General features: G+C 39.2%; 2 protein-coding genes across 3 annotated transcripts in view; one reads left to right on the forward strand and one right to left on the reverse strand.

Annotated features, from left to right (window-relative positions):
• The window catches only part of PAA1 (P-type ATP-ase 1), a 271,870-nt gene that overhangs the window by 179,734 nt on the left and 72,389 nt on the right, over positions 1–19,747 (forward strand). The window lies entirely within an intron of this gene.
• LOC149530197 (uncharacterized) lies at positions 7,356–10,480 on the reverse strand. Its single transcript, XM_089809767.1, has 4 exons — positions 8,737–10,480; positions 8,408–8,631; positions 8,110–8,297; positions 7,356–8,013 (listed from the first exon to the last, which is right to left on the reverse strand). Exons 1-4 carry the CDS (start codon positions 8,962–8,964, stop codon positions 7,400–7,402), a joined length of 1,254 nt encoding a protein of 417 aa, XP_089665893.1. The 5' UTR covers positions 8,965–10,480; the 3' UTR covers positions 7,356–7,399.

A 19,747-nucleotide genomic window follows, 5' to 3' on the forward strand; every position in this document is an offset into this window, starting at 1 on the left:
CATATGGTATTTCATCTTCTTTTTCTGTTTACCTTTAACTGATGCAACTTCTTTTGACATGGAAACCTTATGAGCATGATTAATTGTTCAATGAAAATTTCACAAGGTAAGAACATCATCATGGGATTGATCGATTGCATTCTTTTTGATGCACAAGGGGAATGGCAGGAAAACTTTAGGATAGTGAAGAGGTGAATTGATTTGAGACAAAAATGGTATTTATATGGTGGGAAATACCAAAAACGGGTTTTCTCAAAGGGTATTGCATAGCACAGCAAGCTTTATGATGGAATAATGCATGAAAAATGACTGATATGGTGTCTACTTATAAATGGAGTTTTGAATTTCCATTACAAATGAACTAGTAAGGAATTGTTGACACAAAAGTTTGCATCCTTGCTTGAGGTATGACCCTCAAGCGTCTTGTGTAACATGGAAATGACCTCCAAGTGTGGGACTTGTGCTTTGAGGTTGAATCTCCAGAGAAGGCTGACTTCTTTACAATCAAGATGCACTTACGCTACCGCTTTGAGGGAAAAGGGACAAGTAATGCATACAAATAAAATGCTAAAGGGAAAGGTGGGGTGATGACTAGATTGAAACAATGGTTACAACTTTGCCTATAACTGCACAAAACATGAATAAATCACCAAAATACATAGATCTTGACCCAAATCTACACTTTTAGAGTCCACATGAAGGTAAAACTAATGAATGGTGCAAGGAAACAAGTTCACAAGACAACATTCAACAACAAGATACATACGACATACAAACTTGAAAGAACAGAAAAGGAATAACCCATACAAGGCATAAAATGCACAATATACTAGATTAGCAAGATGAGGTAAAAGCTAGGTTTTCTGTTCATGGAAGGCAATAGTAGCAGAGCATAATGCTGTTACAAAAAACAAAATAGACAGGAACACGAAAAAGATATTTACAACTTGCCTTTATAGATCGGGCATAACTCTAATGTTTACATGAAGTTCAAACCCCAACCCAAGGTGGAGTCAAGCTGCAGAGAAGCCATAAATGAATATCAGAATGAAATCTGATGTTGAAATCAAGTTATTGTAGTTGAAGTGACAAGAAAGAACAAAAACAACACATCCACCTGTAAGAGATCAAATCCCATAAGATTTGATCATTACAATCAATGAGGCACAAAGATGCATTGGCGCCATGGAGCAAGGCCCAAAATGTCGGTTTGCACTAAAGAAATGGTCCTTGCAATGTGTCATGGCCGCAATAGATGAATTTGTGCTGCTGTCAAAAAATGCGGGATTGGATAACACGAGATGTTAACCTACCGCAAAAATTAAGAGTTGACCCGCGTTAAATAAATGTGATTTTCCCTAAAAAAGATGAGCCGTTGATGAAGATCTTCATTCTGAATATGGACGGCCCAGATGTTGCAAGAAATCTCCCCAACGCATGATTAAAACACAACTATAGAGCAAGATCATCTTCATAACAAACACGGCTGAGATGCATTTAGAAATCTCCAAAGATGCATCCAAATCTAACGAGCATCGCATCTTCACAAGAGGAAAATGTAGTAATGCGAAAATACGAGAACCGTCGGATTCAAAGCAACCCAGCAAAGAAGAAACCCACCATGTGGCACAAATCTGATGATTGACACATTCCCCAATGCACGGTGGAAGAGACAATAGTGATTTCACGATTTTGCAGAAGTAGCTCGGTCAACACTAGAAAATGAGCCAACTTGGTAAAAGAGGAAACCAAGTTCACTTGGTTAAAGAACAAACTGAGCCAAAACTGAATCACTTGGGTGAAGAGTAAACGAGCTAGCTCGATCAATGAAGAGCCTGAGCTAACTCGGTCAAAGAAGGAACCAAGCTAACAGGAAATGTTAGCCGCCAACTTTAGTGTGTTAACCCAAAACAAAGAATCCAGCCCATTGAAGATCTCTTAGATCGGTTATCAATGACAGGCTGAATGGGGGCAAAAATGGCCGACATTCTTGGCAACTCAGAGGGGATGCTTGCCTGCTAAGCATAGATTAGTGGCTTTAAGCAATCCATTGGGCATGGAGTCACCAAAGAGAAATGACGCATTATCCCACCTGCAACTTCACAAAATCCGCAACCAGCAAAAACGAAAAAGTTCCAAGGAACTCCAAAATACCTCGGAAAGCTCTAGAAAGGTGTGCACATGCACTTCTTGGAAAGCTGAAAACCTACTATACTATGTACAAGTATTTACAAACAAAAAGATCAAATAAAGCCTTTGACTGGCTTATTGAAGTAGTTGCCCTTCCTCCCCAGCTGATTCTTTCTTTCATGGACATGGGCAACTAAAAGTAGTAGCAAACATGAAAAACATGCTGTTGCATAGAATACCTTCTTCCCAATGCTTGCTCTTCCGTGTAGAACTCTCCCTCATGCTCAAGACTAAGCATGAGCAAGGGAAACATGTTGATTTGTTGTAGAGCTAGATGCCTTATGGGGCATCCTCTTGATGGCACTTGGTCTAATCGATCAACCTTGACCGTGTTGTGCTCTGGAATGGTAGCATCCAATTGGTTTGGAAGTGGCTCCTCCTCTTGTGAAGAAATAATCTCCACCTCTTGCTCATGATGCTCATGAGCCAACTCCTTAGGAGATTCCAGTATGGTGTCAAGCTGTTGTGAGGTTTTCACACCATCGCTCCAAATTCTTTGGGGACCCCCTTTTTTTGATCCCCTCGACAAATTTTTAAGTAGTGCAATAATTTTGATTTTTCGAGAATTTTCATGCCTTGGCACCTTCGGGCCAAATGTGGGAGAGGCTTAGCTTATTTTCACCCAGTTTCAACTTGATTTTCCAGAGCCACCAATTTCATCCTTAGGCCGGACAAAATTTTAAAGAACAATATTTGGTAGGATAAAATTGTAAATTTGTACTTAGATGTTTTCTTTTGAAAATCCAGATATAACTGTGAAAATTTAAACAATCTTTCAAAAGGAAAATTTTGTGAGACTTAAGTTTTGGAAAATCTCAAATTTTTCTTTGGTGAAAATATTAATTTTGTAGAAATGAGGCTAAATTGCAAAAAATCGATTTTTGGCTCTAATAGAAGCAATTTTATTTTATTTTTGTCAAGAAATCTCTAAATAGCATAGCAAATCGATTTGGAGAAAATTGCAAATTTTCTTTTGGCTTTAATAGATTAAAATTTTCCTTGAAAAACTTTTGCCTTTAATGAAATTGGTAATTTAATATTGAAAAATGGCTTTTGGTTAGCCAAAATCCAATTTTAATGACGTATTAATTATTAAATCTTCATTAAATAGAAATATTTAACATCTCCAAGGCACCATTGAATTTATTTTTGCAATTTGGAGCTAATTGGCAATTTAAAAGTGCAATTTTCCTTTTGGCAAAATTAAATTTTAAGCTAAGTATTTAATTGTGGGCCTTGATTTTGATTTAATTTTGTTTTTTCTCTCCTCCAGGACCAAGTCGGCTGGCTTAGAGGGAGTGAGAAGTTGGGTATAAGAGGAGGTCTCTATCCCATTTCTTCCTCCCCATGCTTAGGCGAATTTTATTAAGGAGCAGATTTTAGGTGTTTGGCGATTTAGTTTCAAGGCAGATTTCCTCCACTCCTTGGCGATTTTTCTCTTGGGACAGAATTCTCATTGTTAGAAGACTTTGCAAAGGGCAGATTTCCTCCATTGTTTGGCAATTTCTGCTAAGGCAGATCTGATTTATGTGCCATCGACGATTTGTGTGAAGATCTGATTTTCTCCATTTAAGACTGCACTTTTTATATCAGACTTAGGCGACTTTTTTGTTGGGAGAAAGGATACATGAGAAAGTCTGATTTTTTGCTTTGTGGAAAAGTGGTGGATAGCTTTAAATGTTTAAATTTCTAATTTACAAAGGATTTGAAGTTCTTGAGGTCTAGTCCTAATTCTGAAAATTCGCTGTATGATTATTGGTTAAGGTGAATTTTCATGATTTAGAGTTGCAAGGGATCCTTAAGTTGACATCCTTTTTTCGTTTTAGTCTAAGGATTGCTTCCCTTGGTTCTAGTTGCCTTTTGGTCCACCACTCTACCATCCCATAATAGGGCGACAAGTATTGAGGATGTTAGTGCAAGTAAGAATCCTAAGTGGACAAACACTAAGAAAGACAAAGAGGATATGATGCCCAAAACACCCTTCTTCTCAAAAATGAAGAGAATAACTGACACCAATATCGGTATAGTGGACATGATATGGATGAAGGATAGACTAAAGGAAGGACAGACTAAAGGAAGGACAATCCCCCTTGGCAAAGAGGATATCAATGAGACGTATTTTGGATCGAGCTTGGATGAGTTGGGGAAGGTTGCTATCAAGAAAAAGCATTTGGGCACCCTTTCCTCTCTCAGTGCTTTTATTGGATTTGCGAAGGAATATGAGAAGGATCATAAAAAGATAATACAAGCAGCGAGCAGCGTGTCAAAGTCAGCGGAACTCAGGGCGAAGCACACACCTTGTCCTCTTATGGAAGAAGTTAACGAAAGGCTAGCTAAGTTCATTGCCTTAGCTAAAAAAGTAAAAGAAAGGGAAGAGTTATATTAGAAGGTCATTTGATGTAAGCCCAAGTGGCAAATTTCTCTTTCTGATAGAATAGGACAAGTGTCTATTTCTGATTGGCCACCATTTTGGTGCCTTCTCATTGGTTGCCACTTTTTGCACTTTTTTCATTGGCCCATTGATGAGGTGGTAGCTTCTCATTGGCTGGTGGGGTGGCAACCCTAATTAGAGTTTTGAGGATCCAATCTGGATCGTCAATCTTGTTTTGATCTCCACCGTCCGTTGTATTTTTGGCCCCTATAAAAGGCCATTTGCTCTCATTTGTAAAGTGTTAGAGAAATTGTTGCGAAGATAATACCAAAATTGCTCTCTTTTTCATTGTTGTGACTTGCATGGTGATTAAGAACATTGGGTGTTATTGCATGTTTTTTACTTCCACATAGTTAGATTTCCTTTCAAGTTGTTGAAGTAAATTTCATTTCAAGTTGTTTAAGTTAAAGTAGATGGATAGTTGCATGGTGGCATTAGTAGATGTTTGATAGGGATCAATACTAGACCACTAGCATCTTAGCGGCTGGTTGGGAAGCCTTGTGTGGTAAACTAGTTCATTTTCCTTAGAATCATTTTATCTATGGAGGTGGGGCCGCTGGTTAGCCTTCATTAGATTCGATCTCCGTCCATTTGCTAACCTTCCATTCATAGGAGTAGGAGTAGAATAGTGAGTAGCTGGGTAGTCAAAGTTTAGAGAAGGAAGTTAGAGAAGTAGGTCAAGTATTAGAACACATCCATTCACCTTCCACCACCACCACTTTCCCATCAACATCACCATTGGCAGACACGTCCTCCATCATCACCACCATCAACATTATCTGCCACTCGCGTATTTCACAAACCGAACTACCATCTTCATCATCCCACCAAAGTCCAAGTCATCCTCAACAATTTGCGTAAGGTCGCCTACTTGATTACCAACGAATCACATCAATAAAACTCAGTGAGTATCCACAAGAGTAAGGAACGTTGGAGTTATTCTCATATCCCATGAGCAATAACTTTTCGAGAGAGGAGTTGTATGTTTGATACTCTATATCGAATATCCGATTACTAATATTTTATGTAAGTGATACAAAACTCGCATCAACATTATTTGGCGCGAGAAGGAGGGCGTGAAAATTTTATTTTGAGGATCTGTTGGCATTATGGAGAAGAATGGTGCTTCCTAGATCAAATCAGCCTAGAGCAACTTGGAGAACACTTCAAGATCACATTTTAGCAAGTTTGTGCTCAACCGCTTGGGAGGAAAGTGGGAACACTAGAGAGTACTTGGACACCATTGGCATGCTAAATCAAGAAGAAAGAAAAGCAAGAGCTATTGAAAGGAGAATTCAAAGGAGGTTAGAATGTCAAAGAGAATTGGAAAGGAAGCTTGAGAGAGAAAGGAAAGCACAAAGACAAGCTGAAGCTATTGTTGAAGAGAACTCAAATTAGAGACAATCAAGTTGGGATTATTTTCACGCCGGATAGAAAGATTAGGTCTTTTTCCCCCGAAAGATTTGAGAGACTGATATCTGATAGGAGACAAAGGATATTGAGAAATACACCACACCAAGAAGAGTACTTGTGTTAGAATCTCCCAAGAACACAAGGAATCGTCGGGTAGCTGATACCTCAAACTTAGCTAGCCCCTCAAGTAGTCTACCAATTCAGGCTCCAAGTAATCCACTAGTTCAGACTCAAGTCGGTCCACCAGTTCAGGCTCAAGTCAATCCACCAATTTAGACCCCAGTCAATCAGTTAGTTCAAGCTTAGATCAATCCGCCAACGATGGCTCAACTACCATGGATCCAAAACAACGCCTCACCCCTCTTATTCCAACAATAACATGATTTACCGAAGAATCCGGCAGTATTCTGCTCCATGTTTTTTGTCAATGACCCTAATCGCACAGCGGAGGATCATATCAAAGTATTCCAAGAGGTATTGTGCAATAGAAAAATTCAAGAAGAAGATGTTGCGTGTAGGCTTTTCCCTTATTCATTGGGGGAAGAACCTTATTACTGGTTTGTCAATTTACCGACATCAGCAATAACAGGATGGGTTCAACTCAAAGATGCCTTTGTTGCAAAGTTTGGTATGCCCATCACACCACTAGAGTTATATAGAAGGTTTGTGGACATAAGGAGGCATGATAGGGAGACGATAAGTTCCTTCAATGATCGTTTCCATTAGGCTTACATGAGATTGCAAGCCCCTTACACAATGACGAAGGCTTGTGCATTGGAAGCATACTACAATGCCTTAGACAACCAGATTGCTATGTTCACAAGAATGGCGAATCCTGCTTCCGCAACATTGACTAAGGCCTACACTAAAGCAATTGAGATAGGAAGGCAATTAGGCCAACAAGGAATGGAACCCCAAGGTGCAAGATATCCAAACAATCCAGTTCCACAGCTTGCATACCAGGCGCCTGCAAATCAGTTAGTAGTACCATAGTTGGAAAACTCGCCAAATGCAAAAACTCGCCAAGCCCCCCAAAAGTTTAATCGGGAAAAACTCGGCGATTTAAAAAAAAAACTCGGGAAAAACTCGAGAACCTAAAAAACCGCTGAAATTTAATTAAAAATACATTTATTTTGCAAAATTTAATGAGAAGATGCATCTAATAAGTTAATTAAAGACAATACAAAAGAAAGAAACAAAGTTTAGATATATATAAATGCATAATGCGTACAAAATTGCATTCTCATGCAGAATGCTCATGGTAGGAAGCATTGCAAAATAGTAAATTACTAAATAGTTTCAATCTGTCAAACTAAAAGTAAATACTAAAAGTCTAAATACATCAATACAATGTGACAATGCCAATCACATCTTCCTCTTTCCACTTGCACTAGCAGGAAAGCGAGGGGGTCTAGTCCTAGAAGAAGTGCCCCGCACTGGGATAGGGCGTGAGCTGCGTGACTGTGAACTCTGTGGCTGTGCCCCCTCGCTCGACGTCCCTACTGACTGGCTCGGCGTCCTGGAAGAGGATGCATCTCCTCCTAATGGTAATGTCTGATCCTCGCCTGAATCATCATCATCCTCGTCCTCATCCTCAATGTCATCCATAGTGAACTGAAAATCAGTGTCAACCTCCCCCTCCATGGCCTGCCTCTCCAAATCAGCGATCTCATCTGGTGTAAAAAATGGACTTGGCTCCTGTGCTGTCCAATCAGAATAAGGATCTATCTCATCTAGATCAAGCGGACCAGGTAGTTCTAAGAGCTGTGACTTTTTTATGCGCAACTTAAGATTATAGTGCACATAAACAAGGTCATTAAGCCGTTTTTGAGTCATTCTGTTTCTTTTCTTTGTATGGATGGACTCAAATAAGCTCCAATTGCGCTCACAATGGGATGAGCTACAAGGTTGGGATAGGACTCTGAGAGCAAATTTCCTTAAATTGGGGGTATTGCCACCCCAACTTGCCCACCAAGCATCTGCAAAACAAAATTAAAAAAGTTATAAAGCAATAAAAAACAAAATCAGAAGCACAACTTATCAATTAGCAAAAGTTTTAATGTTTGACGCTTTACCTGGTGCTTGAGTAGATCTTGCTCTCTTTGCTAGCATAGAAGAGAACAAAGGACCCCTTGATTCCACATAGATTTGTTGTTCGGTCACAATAAGGTCTCTCTCCTCTTCACTTGATATCATTCTCTCAATGCATTTAGAGAGACCTTCCATGACCTCTCCATTAGGATCTGAGTAGGAATCATCAGCCCTAAAACAAATAGAAAATGATATCAAGTCTTACTACACAACCTTAAAAAGTAAAGTAAAATAAAGACTTATTAAAATCCCAACTTCAAGGACAATCAATTATCATAGTACCTGAATTTGGGATTGAGGAAGTAGCCTGCTGCATGAATAGGTTGGTGGAGCATATTGTTCCACCTCCTATCAATTATTTCCCAAATGGGGTCAAATCTGAGACTGTCCCCGTGATAGTAACTTCTAACAGCCTCTTTCGCCCTATCCATGGCCTCATAAAGACCTCCCATTGGGGATTGCTGTCCATCACATGTGCGCAAGACTAGAACCAGGGGCAGAGACATCTACATTTGAAATTTGAAAAATACAAATTAGTTAATAACATAGTAAGTTATGAATTGAAAATGAAACTTGAATAAACTAAAAGTCTAAAAATATAATGAAGTTACCTCCACAATCTCCTTAGCCTTTGCAAAAAAGCTATCATCAAAGACTATTCGTGCCACAGCTTCTCCTTCGGGCTTCTTTGAGTAAGGTGAAGCAACCCAATCAGCACACACAAACATTTGCTTCAAAGCCAATATGTGGTCAAGAATACTTTGCAACGTCAAGAAGACCGTTGCAAACCTTGTCATAGCAGGTCTCATCAAATCTTTGCCTTTAGTGGCTTTTCTCATCAAACTGAGAACCCATGGGTGATTATAGATATATTTCGTGACTCGCCTAGCATCTTCCACAACTGGACTCACCCAATCAAGTTTTCCTATGTCCTCCAAAAGAAGGTCAAGGACATGTACTGCACAAGGTGACCAAAAAAGTGTGGGATGCCTCTCTTGGAGGATTCTACCTAAAAGATTAGCAAAAAATCAATAATCAGTAACAAACTTTCCATATTTAGTATTTACAAATTACATCAAATCTAAATTGAATAATACCATAGCATTACATTCATGATTCATATTGATTCAAATATAAAAAATTAAATCTACCTGCTGCCACATTTGCTGCTGCATTATCTGTGATTATTTGCACCACATTCTCTATTCCCACCTCCATGACAACATTCTCCAACATTAAAGCCAATGTGGCTGCATTTTTCACTTTGTTGGAGGCATCGACAGATTTCCAAAACACCACATCATCTTTGCAAGCAATCAAGAAGTTAATAATGGTTCTACTTCTTCCATCTGTCCACCCATCAGATAAAATGGTGCAGCCATACTTCTTCCACTCTTTCTTTTGGTCTTCTATCAACAATCTTGCCCTACCAACCGCTTTGTTAAGCAACCTACAAAATTTAAGTGTAATATTAAATAAAGTATAAGTGTTAGTAAAAAATTAGGAAATAAGTTATAACAATTAAGATTTAAAATATAACAATGAACTAAAGTGAATCTCAATTATTTACAATTACTAAATAGTAAAATACTAACCTTCCACTCATATCCTTGCGATTAGGCGGCTTGTACCCTTTGCCTGATATTGTCATTGCATTCACCATATTGACCCAATAGGGACTATCAGCGGCATTCATTGAGATATTGTTGAAAAACCAAAAATCAGCTGCTGCAATATCAGTTTGCTCATGTACCTCCTTAAACCATGCAGTGCCCTCTAATGATGGCTGTGCTCCAGGTGTGTTCCTGGGCACAAAATAACCACCTATCCCTGATGGGGATCTAGATGGTGATGATGAAGAAGTAGGAGATGTAGAAGAAGTGGAACCGGTAAAAGAGAAATTTTGTTTGCGGATCCGTGGGCCATGAAGAGATCCTGGTATGTTCTCAAGTGCTTCTTCTTCCTCTTGCATATCAAAAGGAGCTCCTTCAGATTCAGCTATGGCTGCCCTCATAGCTATTTTTGCCCTCTCCCTATTCAATTTTTTCTCTTCAGCAGCTGCAAGTAGGGCATGGATGAATCTTTTTTCTTCATCAGTTACCTTGAGACAAGGATTTGAGTCATGTTTCTTTATGCCTGCAAGGTGGTATTTGAGGCGGTTTATGCCTCCAGAAATAATTCTCTCACAGGGAATGCATATCACCTTCCCAATATCATTTGGATTTGGAGCTTCATAGGCATACCACCATGCCTTATCTCTTGCATTTTTAGGTCGAGTGCCTATATATCCAGATGGGCATGGTGTTTGTGGCCACTCTTCTTGTGGGTTTGTCATTTTTTTAATGGTTGACCGTTGCCCTACACATAAATATATAGAGAAATGAATAAACAAAGTTAGAACTTAGAAGCTAGGGTTTCAAATGATTCAAACTTCAAACTTGAACCATATCCTTAGCAAACAACAAACTTCAACCATATCCTTAGAAGCTAGGGTTTCAAATGATTCAAAATGATTTTAAATGATTTGAAAACATTTACAAAAAACAACAAAAACAAAAGAACATTTGTTATAAAACTATAAAAAGTTTTCAAACTATGATAAGATGAACATACCTGGAAAGAAATTTGTCTTCTAAAATCGGTTAGAATCCTCTACAATCCACTCAAATCCGCCTTGAATCACTTGCAATCAGCCAAGAATGCCTCCAAACCTTCTTCTCTTCACTCCTCAAGGTTCTAAACAATGCAAATACAAGAAAGAATGAGAAAAAACACACTCACTGCCGCTTAAATCCTCACAGGCCATGTTCACCAGTAAACCGCGAGTTTTTAGGAAAAACTCGCCGAGTTTTTGCCGACTACTCGCCGATTACTCGGCGAGTTTTTACCAGTTTGCCGAGTTTTTAAATCGGCGAGTTAACTGGTTAAAAATTCGCCGAGCTAGGAAACTCGGCGAGTTTTAAAAACTCGCCGAGTACTCGACGAGTTTTCCATCTATGAGTAGTACATCCATGGCCTCCATTATCTCAAGCACTGCCATCAATACCAGTTTATCTACAAGGTGCAAGTTCATCCACAAGAACGCAAGAAGAAAAGGATGAGATGAAAGAGTTGATTGACCAAGTCAAGAAGCTGTCTATGAAAGTCACCTATTTGAGAAACTAGAACAATCAACTCCAAAGTTCCCAAAGAAATAATCAAGGGAATAATTACTAGAATCAAGGTGGAGGTTATCAAGGAGGATACCATTAAGAAGGAGGATACCAAAGAAACCATTAGGAAGTAGGATACCAGAGGAATTATCAAGACAGAGATTACCAAAGGAATAACCAAGGTGGTGGTTATCAAAGGAACTACCAAAACAATAACTATCAAGGTAATAACCAGTTACAAGACCAAGGATACAACAATCGGTCCAAGCGGAGGAGAACTTGGAATATGGGCCCAAACAATGGAAATGTGGTGTCGCCACTAGATAATCAAGCTTTAGCAGATAATAGACCAGTAGACCGAATATTCTTGGCTGAGTCCACCATGTCCAAGTATTGCAGATTCCATGAGATGGATCAACATTCATAATTAGGGTGTGCAGAATTCAAGAGAGCATCTAACCTGTTTCAAAACATAATAGATGAATCAAATAACTAGGAAGATGTTAAGGTTACAGGGTATGAGATTGTCCCTTCCTCGGTATATGATCAGTGTTTGACTTTTGAGGAGATTTCATTCCCACCAGAATTTGAAGCTTATGAAGAACCCCAAGGAAGATTTCCTCCCGAGTCAGCAAACGAACCAGTTGATGAGGTAGTAGATAAGAAGGGATATAGCAGTGGGTCGGATTTTTCTTTCCCACCTTTGGAAATATTGTTCTAGTTCAAGGGACAGGTGGGAACCAGACATTTCAACAACCGGCTAGTAATGCAAGGTTCTATCAAAGGAACAACAAAAGAAATAATGGACCTTTCACATCCTCTATACCCCCAAACAATTTCAATATGCCTCCACACCCCAATGCGAGTAATATACCGAATCCTTCGAGGGATGCACCCGAATACAGACAAGGTAACATTGGCAGTGGGAATGGACAACTGAGCTTTCAACAAAACACATAGCAAAACAATCAAGGTACTCAAAGAACGCAGAATTTCCAGTTGACACAAGAAGCAAATAGAGGAAGAACTGGAAACGGTGCTGTGAACAATGAAGAGTTGAAAAGATTAGGATAAAGCATGATAGAGGAGATGAAGAAGGTCAAAATCAGTCTCTCTTTGTTCGAATTATTGATGGTAGCAGAGATTAGAGACATGTTCCTTGACAGTTTGAAAGATAATAAATCACAAGGATACCACACTCAAGGTTTAACAACACAGACTCAAGGGAGGCCTCCTCCTAATTTGGTGCATGTAATCCAAGACGCTCCAGGAGCGAATATGACAAACTCATCTCAAGACACTCCATCCGAAGAGATAGGAAGTTCTACTTTGGAGATTGCATATGGTGATATCAATGAATTTAACAGACAACTAGGACCTCAACCAGTTTACGTGGCTCAAGGATCAACACCAATGGAGCAATAAACTCAAAGGAGTCAAGACCCGCTAAATAATAAAGAAAAAGTGAAGAAGGAAGAGGTTACTCAACCAATAGATTTCGGGGTGAAGCCAAAGCAAGTACATAAGACACCTGTAGTGTATTATCGAGGAAAAGATGAGCCAGCCCCATTTTCGCTATCAGTAAGGATGTTCGGGAAGTTGCTTCACAATTGCTTAATAGATTCAGGAGCATCAAGTAATGTCATGCCTTTGAACATTTGCAGAAGATTGGGAATCACGCCTTTGGGATCAAACATAAGAGTTACTCAATTGGATAAAATAGAAGTACCAGTAGTAGGTGAGCTACACAACATACACATGTAGTTGGCATTTGATCCAAAAATGGAACACATGGCAGACATTTCTGTGGTAGATGTGGCCGATACCTATGGATTGATCCTAGGTAGAGATTGGGCTAGAAAATTGAATGGATATATGGCAATGGACTTCTCTCACATGTGGCTCCCATGGAAAGCACTGGCCAATCAAATCATAATCGATAGCACCTCGAGGTTGAGATTGACAATCATAGAAAATAACGAACCAAATGAAATATTGTTTATAGAAACAAATATGAGCACCTACAGACCAAAGAAAGTAGAAGTATTGACTATGAACATCATGAGCACAAGAAAGGATTCCACGGAGATCCTGATTGAGTCAGAGCCAGATGCTTCATCCGATGAGGGTGAAGGCATGTTTGAAAGCTTCAAGGACTTTGTGACTAGAATTGTACAACAAGGAATGGAGTCGGGTAAGCCAATGTCAATAGAGAACTTATTATTACCCAACTGGTGCAAAATTCACAATGCATTCCACTCGGAATTATCTTGCTCCTCGTGTATAGTGGCCTTGGAACAAGTGGAAAAGAGAATCCCAGGGGCTCTAAAACGAGAAGATCAACATAGCAAACAAAAGGCTGAGATTCAACAAGTTGACAAGGCAGAAAGCAGCATGATGGGTGAAATGAAGAACCAAGTTACACCACCTGATGAAGAAATAAAACAAGATGATGAAGCGGATGAGTCGAAGAATTTACAAAAGGAGAAGTATCAAGAAAGTAATGAAGTATGGACTCTAAGGTTTGATGGCTCCAAAACCAAGCAAGGAGCCGGAGCTGGATTCGAGTTAGTCAACCCAACAGGGACAACATATTTGGAGGCACACAGATTATAATTCCCATGCACCAACAACATGGTAGAATATGAAGCATTGATTCTAGGCTTGTTGTGTGCTATTAAGAAAGGTGCCAAGATACTTCATGTACTTGGGGACTCATATCTAATAATTGAACAGATAAAGCAGAAATTCGGTTGCCATGACAAGAGGTTGAAGAGTTATAGAAACCGAGTCTGGGATTTGATAGAAAGCTTTGATGCCTTCAATATCAAGTTCAACTATAGAGCAAACAATCAGGTGGCAAATGCCCTCGCACAGACTGTAAGCTCACTAGCACCAATTAAGTTGGATGGCTTGAAGAAGTTTAGAGTGGAATTGGCATTGATTCCATTAGTACCAGACAACGTCAAGAATTTCCAGGTGTTCAAAGATGATAGGCATTTTCTTAAATTCTTGACCAATTCAGATATCTTCACTGCACAAATCATAGATGGGGAAGTGGATGAAGAAGCGGAGATCAACACAGAAGGAATTATGAGCCTAAAGACCAACACTATTCCAAAAGGAATGATTGAATTGGAAAGAATATTTGACATGGACTAGTTCAACCTACTGGAGGTGATGAATGTAAAAAAGTTAATTTGGGAATAGAGGATTGTCCCAAGATGGTCCACATTGGGAAAGTTTGTACACCTAAAGAGAAAGTAGACATATTGAATTTGATGAGGGAATTCCTTGATGTTATTGGTTGGGGATATGAGGATTTGAAGACGTATGATCTTGCCATCATTACACACATGATTCCACTGAAGGAAGGGAGTAAGCCATTCAGGCAACGACAAAGGCCAGTCAATCCTTTGTTGGAACCATTGATATATCAAGAAGTGAAGAAGCTACTCGATGTGCGAATCATCTTTCCAGTGAGACACTCGACATGGGTTGCCAATCTTGTCCTAGTTAGGAAGAAGAACGAAGAGATAAGGTTGTGTGTTGATTTCAGAAATCTAAACAAAGCATTAGAAAAGGACAATTACCCATTGCCATCATTGGACGAGGTTTTGCAAATTGTAAATGGAGCTAAAATGATGTAATTTATGGATGGATACTCGGGATACAATCAAGTGATAGTCGAAGAGGAAGATAGATTGAAAACGACCTTCACCACAAAGTGGGGAACATTTGTATACAAAAGGACGCCTTTTGGCTTGATCAATGCAGGTGCAACATTTCAAAGAGCTATGGACTATTCCTTTAAGGACTTAAAAGATAAATGCATTATCATTTACATGGATGACATAACGGTATTTTCAAAGAACAGAGAGGATCACATAATGGACTTGAGGAAAGTTTTCACAAGATGTAGAAGGTTTGGGATCTCTTTGAATCCGAAGAAATGCATGTTTGGAGTTACCGAAGGGAAGCTTTTGGGACATGATTTCAGAAAAGGGTATCATGATAGATCCAAAGAGGGTGGAAGCAATTTCCAAACTTGGCGTGCCAGGTAGCAAGAAAGAGCTCAAATCGTTCTTTGGAAAGATCAACTTCGTGAGGAAGTTCATATATGCATTTGCTAAGATTGTGAAACCAATGAATGACATGCTAAAGAAGGATGCAAAAGTAGATTGGACTCTAGCAACGAAAAGGGCATTGGAGGAAATAAAACATGCTATTATCAATGCACCAGTCCTAGTGAGCCCGAATTATGAGAGGCCATTCAACATATATTCTTTCGCCTCAGATCACACATGTGCGGCCATTCTAACACAGAGGAATAAGGAAGGTGAAGAGCATCCAATTGCCTTCCTAAGTGCACCTTTCAGGGAGGCCGAATTGAACTACCCAAATGTGGAGAAACAAGCCTATGCCTTGGTGAAAGCGATAAAGAAATTCAGGCATTATATCTTAAGAAGTAAAGTACATGCAATCGTGCCTGACATAGCAGTAAAGACTCTTGATGCAAAGCGAGCTTGGAGAAAGAAGAGGCAGATGGGTCGGCACTATTCAGGAATATGACATAGAGATCCAACCAATGAACCTAGTTAGAGGATGATAGTTGGCGCAAACCATGGCATCAAAAGGACTTGGACTTGTATAGCAAGTTTATGAATTGTAAGAGGTACATCGTGAAGAATGGTATCAGGACATTATCAACTATCTTTTAAATCACCGATGTCCTTCACATTTGAACTCAATATAGAAACGGGCACTGAGATTCAAGAGCAGAAGATATATGCTACAAGGAGCAGTGTTGTCCAAGTAGAATCATGAAGGGGTATATTTGCGGTGCGTTGGAAAGGAAGAAGCTAGAAACATATTGGAACATTTTTACGACAAATGGGGAGTAGGACATGGATCAGATTTGGCCACAGTACATTGGATACTAAGAGCCGGATATTACTAGCCAACTTTGTTCAAAGACACTCACGAGCATGTGAAGACCTGTCATGTTTGCCAAATTGCAGCGAAGAGACAGAGGAACCCAGCGATACCTTTGCGGCCAATCATCGAGGTGAGGCTGATGGCATTGAGAAAAACACCCAATTTCTCAATGAATCATGACTGCAATGGCTTTCAACGGACTTGAGTACCTGAAATTGTTTGTCCCACCAGGCGTGCCAAAAATTGTTGACACAAAAGTCTACACCCTTACTTGAGGTATGACTCTCAAACGACCTTGTGTAACATGGAAATGACCTCCAAGTATGGGACTTGTGCTTTGAGGTCAAATCTCGGGAGAAGGCCGACTTCCTTACAATCAAGATGCACCTACACTACCACTTCGAGGCAAAAGGGAGAAGGAATGCATAAAAATAAATTGCTGAAGGGAAAGGGGGGTGATGCACCAGATTGAAACTACAGTTACAACTCTGCCTATAACTGCACAAAACATGAATAAATCACCTAAAGACACAGATGTTGACCCAAATCTATACTTTCAGAATCCACATGAAGGTAAACCTAATGAATGTTGCAAAGAAACAAGTTTACAAAGGCCACATTCAATAGCAAGATACACACGACATACAAACTTGAAAGAATAAAAAAGTAATAATCCATACAAAGCATAAAATGCACAACATATCTGATTAGCAAGATGAGGTAAAAGCTAAGTTTTCTATTCATGGAAAACAATAGTTTCAAAGCATAATGTTGCTGCAAAAAACAAAACAGACAGGAACCCAAAAAAGATATTTACAACTTGCCTTTATAGATCAGGCATAACTCTGATGTTTACATGAAGGTCAAACCCCAACCCAAGGTGGAGTCAAGCTGTAGAGAAGCCATAAATGAATATCAGAATGAAATCTGATGTTGAAATCAACTTGCTATAGTGAAGTGACAGGAAAGAACAAAAACAATGCATCCCGTTGTAAGAGATCAAATCCCATAAGATTTGATCATTACAATCAATGAGGAGGCACAGAGATGTGTTCATGCCATGGAACAAGGCCCAAAATATCCGTCTGCACTAAAGAAACGGTCCTTGGAATGTGTCATGGCTGTAATAGATGAATTTGCGCTACTGTCAAAAAATGCAGGATGGGATAACACGACATATTAACCCGTTTCGAAAATGCAGAGTTGATCCACATGGAATAAATCTGATTTGCCCCAAAAAAGATGAGCCTTCGATGAAGATCTTCATTTTGAATATGGACGGCCCAGATGCTACACGAAATCTCCCCAACGCATGATTAAAACACAACCGTAGATCAAGATCCTCTTCATAACAAATGGATGACTGAGATGCATTGTAATAACCCTGCTTGGCTATAGCTCTAACAAATACTAATATTTCTAACTTTTGACATTACGTCAAAACATTTACCATACAATTCTAATACTACTGAAAAGAACTCCAAGGCTGACTAAATCATATTCACCAAGATTAGATAATTTTTAACAACATTGATGATGACCAAGCTCAATTCAATGGCAATGATAGATTTGCATTTGATTTACTATGCCATGTAACTAAAAAAAAACTGAACTACTTCATATTTATCTCTCAATTCAATTTACATCAGCATTGTATCAAATTACATCTCAAAATTTCACACACTTTCTTCCAAGCAACAACAATGGCAGAAATAGAAGATGCAAACCTTAAGAAATTGATTCACAAGACTCAAATTCCAAAACTACTATACCTCAGCAGTAGGTTGGAAAAAAATGAGCTCCAACAATTAATCTTCTCCTTAGCCACAGTAAAACAGTAGGAGAAATGGCCAATTGTATACTTCAGCACAATTGCCAATGCAAATTTAGAATAAAATCTTAAATTTGAATCTACAATACTTCAGCTATAGATCCAATGGAACAACTCAGAATTCAAACCCTTATACTTCAGCAAGGGCACAAAAATCAGAACTCTAGGAAAAACCACAAAGGCATTAGAAGCAAATAAAATATCCAAGCATGCTTTTCTCAACAAATGGGCCTGTATTTATAACCTCCAGATTCCCTTTTGTTGCCAAAATGTGTAATGTTTCGTTACCCTTCTGTCACAACCCTATTGGGAGACTATCAACCTTTTACCAGAGATGTCAATCAATGATGACAGTGTGCTAGTACCTGATGGCAAAATGCTACTGTACGGTAACTACAATGTTGTGAGGGGAGGCCGCACGGTATAATAACAGGTCCGTATAGTATGGATGGATTGGTGTACGGAGAGGGAGGTTGATGTCGTGGGGCTGTATGGCCGTATGGTGAAACAGTGGGCCATACGGTGGGAGACTAAGTGGGTCGTAGGGGGGAAGATTAAGTGGGTTGTATGGTGGCTTGGTGAGTTGGCTGTACGCTGAGTTCAAGGAAGGCCGTACGTAGGGTGGAACTCCTGGCCGTACGGTGTGCCTGAAGGTGGGATGCTTGGGCCGTACGGTATGCCTGGAGGGGAATGCCTAGGCCGTATAGGTGATGGATAGAGTTGAAGAGAGAGTTAAAATGCAGATAACAAAGAGATTGAATTACCCAGATACACAATAGATAATTGATTGAATTAAACATAGTGACTTCTCCAATTCGCAAAAATGAAGGTGCTTCGATTTGCTAGATCCGAGTGAAGTATGACAGGAGACGGAATAGGGTGAGGGTTGAATTCCACCGAAATGGGAAACAAGCCAAATAGGGAAGATCTTTCACTTCCGAAATGACGAATAACAGAGAATCCCAATAGGAATTCGTAGTACAATAAGTATAATAAAAATCACATACCTACGACTATCTACAAGCTGTGCTTAAATACCCATCGGAAAAACTTTCTGAGGGTGTACAAAAATAGTAGACGACTACACTTACCTATGGAAACAAAACTAAAATGGGTCAGAGATATTTTGCATCAATCGACCCATTAACAAAGATTTGATCAATAGTCTATTTTATGACGGGGATATTACAAAATATAACTTCACTCAAGAAGCTTTCACCACACAACATTAATTAGAGGCTTCCATTAGATTCTCTCACTTGACTTGGCTTAACTAATTAATAGATGACTCTTTCCAATGATAACTCAACCGTCAACTTAAGTTAAATTATAAAGTTAAATGATAACTTTATAATAAGCCATTTAATTATTTAATAATAACTTGGCCACTAAAAACATAATAACTCCCAAAATACTCACCATTTAAATATGCTGTCTGAAATAGGAATATTACCTATTATTTCTCCATGTGACTAAATGCACTTTCCAAAAATAGAAAGGGTCCATTTTGATCAACACCAACTTACTACAAATAGTAAGTACACAAAACTAAGTCCAAACGAAGTCCAATCTGAGCCAAATGGAGACCAACCTATAGCTTACTAAATTGTGGAGAAGACAAGACCCTCCCAAGCCAAGCCATTGCCCTAGAAGACCCTCTATCCACAATAATTAGCCTAGAAGGATCACAATAATAGGCTA

The sequence above is a fragment of the Cupressus sempervirens genome, chromosome 11 (genome assembly GCF_028749045.1).
Source record: "Cupressus sempervirens isolate cs-2001-9-10 chromosome 11, ASM2874904v1, whole genome shotgun sequence".
In the NCBI taxonomy this organism is placed as follows: Eukaryota; Viridiplantae; Streptophyta; class Pinopsida; order Cupressales; family Cupressaceae; genus Cupressus; species Cupressus sempervirens.